At 59.7% G+C, this 12,250-nt stretch overlaps 1 protein-coding gene across 1 annotated transcript; it reads right to left on the bottom strand.

The window, feature by feature from the left end:
- Positions 1-4,059: 4,059 nt before the first annotated feature.
- On the bottom strand, positions 4,060-11,826 carry LOC137664082 (maestro heat-like repeat-containing protein family member 7). The gene is made up of 19 exons (XM_068401810.1): positions 11,634-11,826; positions 11,043-11,122; positions 10,730-10,870; positions 10,512-10,591; positions 10,275-10,395; positions 9,859-9,948; positions 9,354-9,458; positions 9,037-9,214; positions 8,471-8,559; positions 7,880-8,029; positions 7,559-7,713; positions 7,112-7,250; positions 6,893-7,030; positions 6,531-6,707; positions 6,102-6,257; positions 5,068-5,169; positions 4,721-4,823; positions 4,432-4,491; positions 4,060-4,172 (listed from the first exon to the last, which is right to left on the bottom strand). Exons 1-19 carry the CDS (start codon positions 11,824-11,826, stop codon positions 4,060-4,062), a joined length of 2,370 nt encoding a protein of 789 aa, XP_068257911.1.
- Between the last annotated feature and the right edge of the window lie 424 nt (positions 11,827-12,250).

Below are 12,250 nucleotides of genomic sequence, written 5' to 3'. Positions count from 1 at the left end.
CCCTGGGGTGACCCAGGGGGCCATTGGAATGGAAGGATGCAAAGGCATGGAAGGATGCAAAGGCATTCCCAGGAGGAGTGGAAGGATGCAAAGACAAGAACTAGCAGGAGGAAGAGACTTCCCCTGAAGGCTGAGATGCCCCTGCAGAACCGCTTCAGTCCTCTGCAGTCTGAGGAGGAAAGACCCGTCACATCAGGAGAGACACTGGAGCCCGGTAAGGCAGCCCAGCGTGCCCCCCGTATAAAGACCAGTGCTGCCAAGAAAAAGCGACGGGTGATAGTGGGAGGTGACTCTCTACTGAGGGGCACAGAGGCACCCATCTGCCGACCTGATACGCTCTCTAGAGAGCTGTGCTGTTTACCGGGGGTTCGCATCAGGGACGGCACGGAGAGACTGCCGAGCCTGGTACAGCCCTCAGACTATTCCCCGCTGCTGCTGTGTCACGTAGGCACCAGTGATACAGCCAGGAGCAGCCTGAGGCATAGCGAGGAGGACCACAGAGCCCTGGGAGCAGTGGTAAAGGACTCTGGGGCCCAGGCAGTTTTCTCATCGATCCTCCCGGTCAAAGGGAAGGGCACTAAAAGGGACAGTGGAATTAGGCAAATCAGCACATGGCTACAGGGCTGGTGCCACAGCCAGGGGTTTGGCTACTTAGACCGCGGGACTCGTTTTGAGAAACCCGGTCTTCTGGCAGCCAACGCGGTCCATCTGTCAGAGAAGGGGAAGACCACCTTGGGTCATAGGCTAGCCAAGCTAGTAAAGAGGGCTTTAAATGAGATTTGCCAGGGAGGGTAACCTCAGTCCCTCCCAATTCAGCCAGTCCGATGCCAGGGCCAGCACTAGGTGCCCAGAGCCTGGAGAAGGATGGCAGGGCAGCAGGAGAGCGCCAGAAGAGCTGCGGAAAGGAATTTCAGGCAGCGAGGCAGCTTCGTCAGGGGCTCAACTGAAATGCCTCCGTGCAAACGCACGGAGCATGGGGAACAAACAAGAGGAGCTCGAGACGTGCGCATACCTGCAAGGCTACGACCTGATTGGCATCAGGGAGACACGGTGGGATGACTCTGATGACCGGAGCATTGGAATGGATGGATACAGGCTTTTTAGGAAGGAGAGGCAGGGGAGACGAGGAGGGGGGGTTGCGCGCTATGTCAATGATCAGTTTGAGTGCACGGAGCTCTGTCTGGGGATGGAGGAGGAGCTGACGGAAAGTTTATGGGTCGAGATTAAAGGGTGGGCGGGGACGGGAGACATTATAGTGGGCATCTGCTACAGGCCACCTGGCCAGGAAGACCAAGCAGATGAGGCCCTCTACAGACAGGTAGATGTAGCCTCACTTTCACAGGCCCTAGTCCTCATGGGGGACTTCAACCACCCTGACATCTGTTGGAAGAACAACACAGCTGGGCACAACCAATCCAGGAGGTTCCTGGAATGCATGGATGACAACTTCCTTCTCCAAGTGATAGAGGAGCCGACGAGGAGAGGTGCCATGCTGGACCTTGTTCTCACCAACAAGGAGGGGGGCTGGTGGGGGACGTAAAGCTCAAGGGCAGCCTTGGCTGCAGCGACCATGAAATGGTGGAGTTCAAGATCCATAGGGCAGCAAGGAGGGCGCGCAGCCAGCTCACCACCCTGGATTTCAGGAGAGCAGACTTTGACCACTTCAGGGACCTGCTCGGGAAAGTCCCTTGGGATAAATCCCTGGAGGGAAGAGGGGCCGAAGAAAGCTGGTTAGCATTCAAGGACCACCTCCTCCAGGCTCAGGAGCAACGCATCCTGACAGAGAGGAAGGCAGGCACAAATGCCAGGCGGCCGGCATGGATGAACAACGAGCTTCTGGATAAATTCAGGCACAAGAAGGAGGCCTGCAGAGGGTGGAGGCAAGGGCAGGGAGCCCGGGAGGAATACTGGGACACTGGCTGAGCAGGCAGGAACCAGGTTAGGAAAGGTAAAGCCCTGACAGAATTCCCTCTGGCCAGGGATGTCAAGGGCAACAAGAAACGCTTCTAGAGGTGTGTCAGGGGTAAAAGGGAGAGCAGGGAAAATGTGGGCCCTCTGCGGAAGGAAACGGGAGACCTGGTTACCAGGGATTTGGAGAAGGCTGAGGTACTCCATGACGTCTTTGCCTCAGTCTTCACCAGCAGGTGCTCTAGCCTCACCACCCAAGTCACAGAAGGCAGAGGCAGGGACTGGAAGGATGAAGAACTGCCCACTGTAGGAGAAGATCAGGTTCGAGACCATCTAAGGAACCTGAAGGTGCACAGGTCCATGGGACCTGATGAGGTGCATCCACGGGCCCTGAGGGAACTGGCAGATGAAGTTGCTAAGCCGCTATCTATCATTTTTGAGAATTCGTGGCAGTCTGGGGACGTTCCCAGGGACTGGAAAAGGGGAAACATAACCCCCATCTTCAAGAAGGGGAAAAAGGAAGACTCGGGGAGCTACAGGACAGTCAGTCTCACCTCGGTGCCTGGCAAGATCATGGAGCAGATCCTCTTGGAAACTATACTGAGGCACACAGAAATCGAGGATGTGATTGGTGACAGCCAACATGGCTTCACCAAGGGCAAATCATGCATGACAAATTTGGTGGCTTTCTACGACGGGGTTACAGCACTGGTGGACAGGGGAAGAGTGTCTGATGTCATCTAGCTGGACTTGTGCAAAGCATTTGACACTGTCCTGCCTGACATCCTTGTCTCTAAATTGGAGAGACATGGACTTGATGGATGGACCACTCGGTGCATAAAGAACTGGCTGGATGGTCGCGCTCAAAGAGTTACGGTCAACGGCTCGATGTCCCAGTGGACACCAGTGACGAGTGGCGTTCCTCAGGCGTCGGTATTGGGACCGCTCCTTTTTAACATCTTTGTCAGCGACATGGACAGTGGGATTGAGTGTGCCCTTAGCAAGTCTGGGGACAACACCGAGCTGGGTGGTGCGGTCGACACGCTGGAGGGAAGGGATGCCATCCAGAGGGACCTTGACAGGCTGGAGAGGTGGGCCCATGCCAACCGCATGAAGTTCAACAAGGCCAAGTGCAAGGTCCTGCACGTGGGTCGGGGCAATCCCAAGCACAAATCCAGGCTGGGCGGAGAAGGGATTGAGAGCAGCCCTGAGGAAAAGGACTTGGGGGTGATGGGTGAGGAGAAGCTCACCATGAGCTGGCAATGTGTGCTCACAGCCCAGAAGGCCAACGGTATCCTGGGCTGCATCCCCAGCAGTGTGGCCAGCAGGCCGAGGGAGGGGATTCTGCCCCTCTGCTCCGCTCTTGTGAGATCCTCCCTGCAGTGCTGTGTCCAGCTCTGGGGGCCCCAACAGAAGGAGGACATGGAGCTGTTGAAGCGAGTCCAGAGGAGGGCACGAAGATGATCAGAGGGCTGGAGCCCCTCTGCTCTGGAGATAGGCTGAGAGAGTTGGACTTGTTCAGCCTGGAGAAGAGAAGGCTCCGGGGAGACCTTCTAGCACCTTCCAGCACCTGAAGGGGCTACAGAAAAGCTGGAGAGGGACTTTAGACAAGGACATGGAGTGATAGGACGAGGGGGAATGGCTTTAAACTGAAAGAGGGGAGATTGAGATGAGATATTAGGAGGACATTCTTTGCTGTGAGGGTGGTGAGACACTGGCCCAGGTTGCCCAGAGAAGCTGTGGCTGCCCCCTCCCTGGCAGGGTTCAAGGCCAGGCTGGATGGGGCTTGGAGCAACCTGGTCTGGTGGAAGGTGTCCCTGCCCGTGGCAGGGGGGTTGGAACTGGATGAGCTTTAAGGTCCCCTCCGACCCAAACCAGTGTGTGATTCCATAAAGAAAAGACTTCCCCGGCTTCTGGGGAAGGGGAAAGGACAAACGAGCCTGGGGCCGGGGTGTGCTGAGGTGGGGGCTGTCCTGCAGGCAGTGGGAGATGCCAGGAGTGACTCTGTCTGCTCAGCACGCTCAGGGTGCTGCACAGCTGAAGGACACCACGGGTTGGGGCTGCTGCTTCCAGCTTTATTCAAATAGAGCCATTTTTTTTCTAAGGAGAGCTGCTCCTCTGCCTGACACAGGGGAAACACCAGCACAGCGCTCACAGGATGCAGCATAGTCTTGGCTGCACCCGTTGAGAGCTCAGGGTGTCGATGACACAAGCGGCCCAGAAACGGACTACGATGTCGCTGTCTTTTCTGAAGGGCTCAAGGGCTGTGACAGAAATAAAGAGAGCCGAGGTGAACCCCCGTGTGTGTAGAGACCCCCAGGCATCCCCTCAGCCCAAGCCAGCCCCACCGCCTCTTTCCCTGGCCAGGAGAGAGCTGCTGCACAGCAATGCCCCAAATGCCCCTGCCACGTTCCCCTGCCCCTGAGGCGTTTCCCTGGAGCAGGGCAAGGCACGGCAGCACCCTGCCCAGGCCCTGTCCCCTGCCCCACCAGCCCCGGCCAGCACAGCACTGCCCCGACTCACCGCTGATGATCTCAGACAGCTTCTGCTGGTTTTGGAGCCTCACGTGTCGCGCGGCAAGCCCTAGGCACAGAGCGTCGTCAGCCCCCCTGCTCCCCAGCGTGCTCCCCGCAGCACAGCCCCCCAGCTGCACGCCCTCCTCCCCCCCATCAGGGCTGACCCCAGGGAAGGCCAGTAGCCGCAGGGGCCACCAAGGGGCTCTGGCAGCCCCAGGGCTGCTCCTCGCTGCCAGGGCAGCGGCGGGGACTGGGCCCAGGCTGCCAAAGGAGGGACCGTGGGGGCGGTGCCTCACCGATGAACCTGATGGCTGCCTCTCGCAAGGTGGCCTGAGCGTCCTCCAGGTACGGCAGGCTCTGATCCAGGTGTTCTTCAGCCCTGCTCCTGCCCTGCGCCAGCTGGAGAGAGCACAAGGGTATGGGCATGGCACAGTCCCTCCCCAGTTGGCCAAGCAGCCCCTCCTCCCAGCACCCCCCATGCCCCTTCCCCCCCAGGCCATTCCCATCTCCCAGCCAGGAGCCCCCTGGGGCTGAGGTTGAGAGAGAGCCACAGGCAGAGGGGTCCCAGGGGTGCTGAGACCCCTCCACCCCGCCGCAAGGCCAACATGGGCCGGGGTCTACAGGCCCTGGGGCTTGTCCTCACCAAGCACTCTCCAATCCTCCATGGCTGCTCTCTCTGCACCAGTTCCTTGAGTAGTTTCCACTGGAGGAGCTCTGCTGCAGCAAGGAGGGCTTCCCTGGAGACCTGCAGGACAGCAGAAGCTGGGAGGTGGCACCACGGCCTGGGGAAGGAGACCTGGCATCTCCTTCCTTTGTTTTTGTTCCTGGGGTGATCCTGCCCTTAGGGAGCTGGGACATGCCCTGGCCCTAACATAGATTCATAGAATCACAGAATCCGTGTGGTTGGAAAGGATCTTTAAGATCCTCGAGTCCAACCGTCAACCCAACACTGCCAAGTCCACCACTAAACCATCTCCTTCCGTACCACATCTACACGGCTTTTAATTACCCACAGGGATGGGGACTCCGCCACTGCCCTGGGCAGCCTGTGCCAGTGCTTTACAACCCTTTCCATGAAGACATTGTTCCTGATCTCCAATTTAAACCTCCCCTGGTGCAACTTGAGGCTGTTTCCTCTTGTCCTGTTGATTGTTACTTGGGAGAAGAGACTGACCCCACCTCGCAACCCTCCTTTCAGGTAGTTGTAGAGAGTGAGAAGGTCTCCCCTCAGCCTCCTTTTCTCCACACTAAACACCCCCAGGTCCCTCAGTGCTCCTCATCACACTTGTGCTCTAGACCCTTCACCAGCTTCATCACCCTTCTCTGGACTATTCTTTGGACATCTGGGGGTCTCTTGGGCACAGCCCTGGGGGACAGGGATTGAGGCTCAGAGCCCTGGCCTCCAACACCCGAGAAGCCTGTAGGGACGCGCGTGGTCAGGCCTCGGTGGCCACGGGCTGCTGCTGAGCCCTGCTTGGACCAGGGTAGGGCACGTGTTGGAAATGTCCATGGCAGCTTCTCTGCCCCTGCTTGCACTGGTGCTGCAGGGACCCCTCCTCTGGGCTGTGCTGGAGGAGGGGTGCCATTTGCCACCAGCCCTCGCCCCTGATGCCCAAGCCACCCGTGTGGTGTCAGGACGCCCTTCCCCGTGTCACTGGCCAGCTTTGAAATCTGTACCTTGGCCACGCTGCGGATCTGGTCGCTCATGTGAAAGAAGAGCGGGAGCAGGCCCCTTTGCACTTTCTCCTGTATCTTCTCCTTGTCACTCCCCTCCACTGACTCCACCATGTCTCTGAAGAGGCCCATGGAGAGCTCTCGCAGCTGGCTGGACTCCTGGTAGGAAGGAGGAAAGGTGGACTTGAGAAACAGCAACTCCCTGCCCATGATGAGCAGGGGCGTTATCGTGGCTGATGTGAGGGGAGATGATACGGGCTCAGGTTCTGCAGCAGGGAGAAGCCGTGCTGGGCACCAAAGCCCAGAAGCCATCCCATGAGAGCCCTGGGGAGCAGACCCTGTGCCGAGTGCTGCTCATAGGGCTGGGCTGAAGGGCAGCGTGTCCTCTCCCAGTGCCCATCTGCGGGGCTCAGGCTCCCACATCAGCCTTACGTTGTCAAAGAGGGGCAGGAGCTCCTCCACCAGCTGCACAGCGATGGCGCTGGCCTCCTTCCTCTCCAGGTGTCTCTTGATGTTTTGGATGACCACCAGGACCTTCATCTTGATATTGCCGTCACTGCCATGGAGCACCTCCGTGATGAGTGGCAGGTGCACCAGCATTTCTCTAGCCTGTATGAAAGTGAGTTTAATTTTTGTGACACGCTCCGTGCTGGAAAGCTCCCCAGGCAGCCCCCAGGCCCCACCGTGGCAGGGAGGGCGTTTGGAGCACTCAGCCCACCCCCTGGCTCCCAGCCAAGGCCAAGGCACCGCCTTACCCCCTGCCCCATGGCTCCCCTTGACAACACCCTGCTCACCATGTCAGGTCTCTCTGACAGCATGATGAGGACTTTGAGGGAATGGGAGACTGTCACCAGGCTTGGATGCCTCTGATCTCTCTCGTCGTGGGACTCACCACCAAAATCCTCTGCCTGAAGCTCCCTGGAGGCCGTCGGCTGAAGCAAACACAGCAGTGAGATACTGGCAGAGCCTGCAGGGCTCATGGAGAATGACCAAGGCCTCTTCTGGTAACTCACAGCCAAGGGAGTGCTGCAGGTGTCCTCCGTGGCCGAGGTGATCAGGCTGCACGACTGGAGTTGCCTGAGGAGCTCCTTCAAAACGTTCTCAAACGTCTGGGGTGTGGAGAATATCACCTCCCACATGGCCAGGGCAGTGCTGCAATCGGAGCGCTCTGTCAGCAGGGCTGCCTCGGCCACAGCAGCATGGCCTGGGACAGCCCTGCAGGACGCAGAGCCTGCCCCTCGGTCGGGATGCCCTGGGCAGCAGGAGAGGGCTGAGGTGGTGATCCCCGAGGGGCTGGGAGGAGCATGGTGGGGGGGCTGTGGGCTGGCTTGGCCAGCTTTGGCTGGAAAGCATGGTGGGAAGGAGGGCCCTGCTCCTCGGGGGTGTCCTGCAGTATTCCTTGGGTCTGGCAACCCCTCTCCCCACAGGGAACAAGGCCTCATGGCTTTTGGGGCCAGTACCTGTCTCGTGGTGGGGCCATCTTCAACAGGCTCGTGACCACTTGCATGGGGTTATGGTTGGTCAGTAGGAGAAGCAGCGACCCCATGCTCTGCTGGGCTGGTGCCATGGTGATGCCTTCCAGGGTTCTGTGGATGCAGCCCATGATCTTTGGCACCTGGAGGGGACATGGGTGAGGATGGTGCTGCCCCTGGAGTGCAGCCATTTCCTCAGCTGCCCTTCCCATCCCTCTCTGCTGCCTTCAGGTGGCTTCAGGTGCCTGAGACACCTGCATTGGGAGGGAGGGGTGGAGGAACAGGGCAGTCAAGACACAGGCCACTTACATCCCTCAGCCAGAAGGCCGGGTCTCTCATGAGCACATCCAGCATCGCTCTTACTGCATCCTTCTCAAAGGCGCTGGAGTCTCTCAGCGCCTCGATGGTCACAAGGACGATGTCCGTCCTCTCAGAGGGTTTGAGGTAATTTGCAAACCTCTATGGGAGGAAGGGAGAGAAGACATGTCACACCGAGTACCCTCACGGTGCTGCTTAGCTGGGCAGTGCGAGCAGCCCTGGCGAGAGACGCCCGGCAGTGCTGGCAGCAGTGCCCCAAGAGAGCTGGCAGCAGGGGCTGCCGTCACTGCATGAGGGAGGACGAGAAGAGAGGGGCTCCAGGGTGAGGGAGGGAGGTTGGGCTCATGGGCACTGAGTGCTGGTGTGCAGCGAACCAGGGCTTGCTGGTGGCGAGGAGGGCTGGAGCTGCTGCTGGGACACTGGAGCGCAGCCCTCGCATCGTCCCCTGCTCAGGGACAGCAGGAACCCTCTCACCAGGGACAGCCAGATCACGCCAGCATCACTGCTTATGGATGTCTTTGCTCACACAAGTGCCCTGCTGATGCCAGGGAGAAGAGTCCCAGCAAGGGGGGAGCTCATTACCATGTCTGTGGTGGTGGGCAAACCCAGCAAGGAGAGGGTCTCAGGTTCCCAGTGCAGCTGTTCTGCTTCATCCTTTGGCATTGACGTCCCTAAACAGCGGAGGAAGCACAGAAGAGTCAGTAAGACACGGCAGCTCTGCCAGCAAGCTTATCAAAGCGCCCCAAGATCTGCTTGCAAGAAGGCAGGACATAAGCGGTCAAGGAGATTTCTGGAGGGCATCAGGAATAGCTCCTTGCTGCAAGAACCGGAGCGGCCAGGCGGGGTATGCACAGATGGGTCTGCTCCTCGCTAGCAGGGAAGACGTGGCTTTGGGACATGGTAATCAATGGTAGTGTTGGCTGTGGGATCCACATATCAGCGGGGTTCAAGGTGCTGAAAGGAGGGAGGAAGGAGAGCAGCAGAGAAAAGCTCCTGGACTTCAGGAGAGCACTGAGCTTCTGCAGCAAAATGACAGCTGGGCTGCTATGGCAAGCAGCTGTGAGGGCCAAAGGAGGCCAGGAAGAGAAGCAGAACGATCAGGAGATGGCTGTTTGCAGAGGGATGAAGCCCACCACAACTTCTCTTACTTTTTTGCCCAATGATGAAGCTTTCAAGGAACATTAGAACATCGCAAGGTGGACAGCTTCTCCTTTTCTTGGAAGCTGCAAAAAGGAGACGACGTCCCAGCAGCTGCCCCAGGTCTGGGATCTGAATGTCTTCATAGCAGATGGGAGCGTCCTCGTCTAGTCCAAAGAGGCGCCTGGCCTGGGTGAGGGAGGCAGAAGAGCACAAGGGTTGAGGGCAGGCAGCTGGGGCCAAAGCCCTGAAGCCAAGAGCAGCTGCAGGCTGCTCTGGTGTGCAGGGAGGGGGAGATGGCCTGGCTGGAGGGTGCCTGGCTCCTTACCTCCAGTGTGGGATTCCTGTCCATCAACAAGCGCAGAGTCCTAATGCTGTGCAGGGCTACCTTCTGCACATCCTCCCTCTCAGACTCGGTGCCGTTGATCAGTAGCTGGGAAGAGAGAAGCTGCTGGTGTGCCCCGGGAGCAGACACCCGCTCCAGCAGAAGCAGCACTGCTCAGCTCCTGGGCTGGGCTCGCATAGGCCATCAAGGCTTCCTCTCGTCTTGAGCAAAGCCTGTAGTGGGGTTCCTGTCCCTAAGGTCCCTCTCAGGCTCGGGAGAAATCCCCCGGACCAACCCTGTGGCCAGGCAGGAAGGCAGATGTCACCCCCTAAAGCCACTGTGCTCCAGAAGAGCCCGGTGGGCAGCCCCTGCTTCCCCAAGGCAGGTGGGCACCCTCCCTGCTCTATGCTGTCTCTGCATGGCCCTGGGGTGGGGACCATCCATTCAGGAGGGGACAATCCCTTCCCTCCACCATGTGCAACAGCCCCACTCAGTGCATATGTCACACCTGGATGATGTTCTGCACCTCCTCTTTGACTTTCCAGACAGGTGAGTTGGGCAACACCTTATGGAGAATGATGACCATGGCAGTCACGGCCTGCAAGGAGGACAAAGGGTTGTGTCAGTGTTTCCTGCTGTCCCTCCCACCCCCAGGAGACTGATCTGAACTCCCAGAGCCAAGGGAGGACTCCCACGCACCCTCGTGGTGCCTGGGAGAGACCCAGGGGCGGACAATCAGCTGCGTGCAGAGCAGCCTGCAGCCCTGGCCATGGCCAGGCCCACGGGAATTGGGGAGAGGGATGAGGGTGGGAAAGCAAAGCCGAGCCCCTGCCCTGCCTTGGATCTCTGGTGATACGAGAGCACGGGGTGGCCAGGGAGCAGCCCAGAGGGACGGGGGTCTCCTGTAGCTCAGCCAGCACTTACCTTGCTGTAGAAGTTTCTGTCCACGTACTGCATTTGCTCTTCTGGAGCAAGCAAGAAGACACTCGAGAAGCAGGCTTCTAGGAGGCTTTTCATTTTGCCCTCCAGTGCCTTCTCCACCGAGCTGCAAAGAGAGAGAGGGGCCAGTCAGCCACTGGTGCTGGGAGCAGTGCCCCGAGGCCTCGTGCAGGTGGACGTGGAGCTGTGGGGCAGGGCTCTCCAGGAGGGATGGGCAGGTACCTCAAGGCGAAAATGGCATCCATGGCTTCCTCTCGCAATGCCGTGCAAAGTTTGTCCCTGGGCTCATCTTCCAGGAGCACCTGCAGAGCACAACTGGGATGGGACCTGGCAGCTGCCAGCACCCAGTGCCACCAGACCCTTGCCCTGCCCAAGCCCTGTCCTCACAGGGTGCCAGGGGGCCTTACCCCATTCCCCAGAGCTGTTGGGTGTACCCTCACCTTGATATTGTCTGCCAGCTCGTATCTGTCAAAGAAGACATCCATGCCCTCTGACAAGCCACGGCACTTTGCAGTTCTGCACATTCTGCAGATGCTCTCAAGAAACTTTTTCTTCTGGCCCTCCTCCAGGAAGCCTGAGGACTGAGAGGCAAATAGGGAGTGTGAGAGGGGGGAATGCACGTCCAGCGGGACCGGAGCACTGGGGGTGCAGTGCCGTGTGGGAGAAGCAGCTCTGCCCGGCCAGCACACCTCCAGCAGCCCGGCAGCAGGCAGCAGAGGCCGGCACAGCTGCGCTCGACATGGCCACGGTTACCTTTCGTGGGCAGCTGATAAAGGCCACGATGAAGTCCACGGCGTCCTGCTCCTCTTTGTACACAGGCAGCCAGCTGGCATCTACCAAAGGGGGAGAGCAGGGAGGGCTGTAGAGAGGGTCCGGTGGCAGGAGAGCAGAGGAAGGAGCCCTGCCCTCCGTCCAGACCCGTGCCCGCTGCCCTGGAACAGCCTTCCCGTGCGTGTCAGGGCTGGAGGGTGCCCGGCAGACTGGCTGTGATGCTGGAGCACGGCGCAACAGGGAAAGACCCCCGTGCACCGGGCTGAGGAACTCGCTCGCAGACGGGCAGGAAAGGTCCCCGTCCCCCAGCATTGCTGCCTCCTGCCAGCCCAGCTGCCTCATGCTGCCTGTGCCCTGGAGCAGCAGCTGGGTCCCCTCTGCTCTCTCCGTCCTTGGGAGAGGCTGTGCTGGGGCCAGCTGCCAGCCCTGAGCAGCCGCAGCATTCGGGCAGCATCACACCCACCACCCGCGGGACCCCCGCTGCCAGCGAGCCGGGGAATCATGACCCCGGCGTCGAGCAGAGTGCGCTCGCTGGCCCTAGCCCTGCCCAGACCGACGGGGCCCCTCACTCACCAATCTGCAGTGGCTGCACCGCGGTCACCTCGTGCAGCTGCGATGGAGAGCTGCTCTCCTGGGGAGCCCTGTCCTCCTCCCAAGCCACGCTGGAGCGGCTGGGGGGGCTCCTTTCCATCCTGCTGGACAGAGGAGAGGGCTGCCCTTGGGGGCTCCTCTCCAGCTCCTCGCTCCTGCCCTGTCTCTCCGCCATCCTGCTGGATGGAGTTAATGGGTAGGAGTAGGGAAGGGGGAAGCTTCAGTGAAACGCCTCGGCTCTGGGGGGCTGCTGGGGGCAGCGAGGAAAGACGTGGGCTGCGCTCGGGTGCTCCTCGCCAGCTCCTCGCTCACGCCCTGTCCCGTCGCCGTCCTGCTGGACACTGCAGGCTGGGGGCCGCAGCCGTGCTGACCACGTGCGGTGCCGGGGGGGTCACCAAGTGAGGTCACAAAGGGCCCCAGTGTGACCTTTGCGTGCACGGGCGTGGCCATACCATCCATGGCAACGCCAACCCCACCTGCTCGCGCTGTGCACGGGACATGCCATTCAAGGCAACACTCTGCCAAGTTGATGATGCCGGCCGTGTTTGGTGGTAGGTCAGTGGGGCTTGCACAGCCTCGAGGCCTTTTCCTTTTCCCAC

This window comes from Nyctibius grandis, chromosome 5, assembly GCF_013368605.1.
Source record: "Nyctibius grandis isolate bNycGra1 chromosome 5, bNycGra1.pri, whole genome shotgun sequence".
In the NCBI taxonomy this organism is placed as follows: Eukaryota; Metazoa; Chordata; class Aves; order Nyctibiiformes; family Nyctibiidae; genus Nyctibius; species Nyctibius grandis.
Note: the sequence above shows the minus strand (reverse complement) of the source record. Positions and strands in the feature narration are given on the sequence as shown.

Excerpts from the sequence above, each read along its gene's own strand:
- LOC137664082 (XM_068401810.1), bottom strand. The coding sequence starts at position 11,826 with ATGGCGGAGAGACAGGGCAGGAGCGAGGAGCTGGAGAGGAGCCCCCAA. Across the intron at positions 7,714-7,879 it reads CGGCCTTCTGGCTGAGGGAT|GTGCCAAAGATCATGGGCTG; the intron begins GTAAGTGGCCTG and ends TGTCCCCTCCAG. Across the intron at positions 4,173-4,431 it reads GCTGTCTGAGATCATCAGCG|CCCTTGAGCCCTTCAGAAAA; the intron begins GTGAGTCGGGGC and ends TTTCTGTCACAG.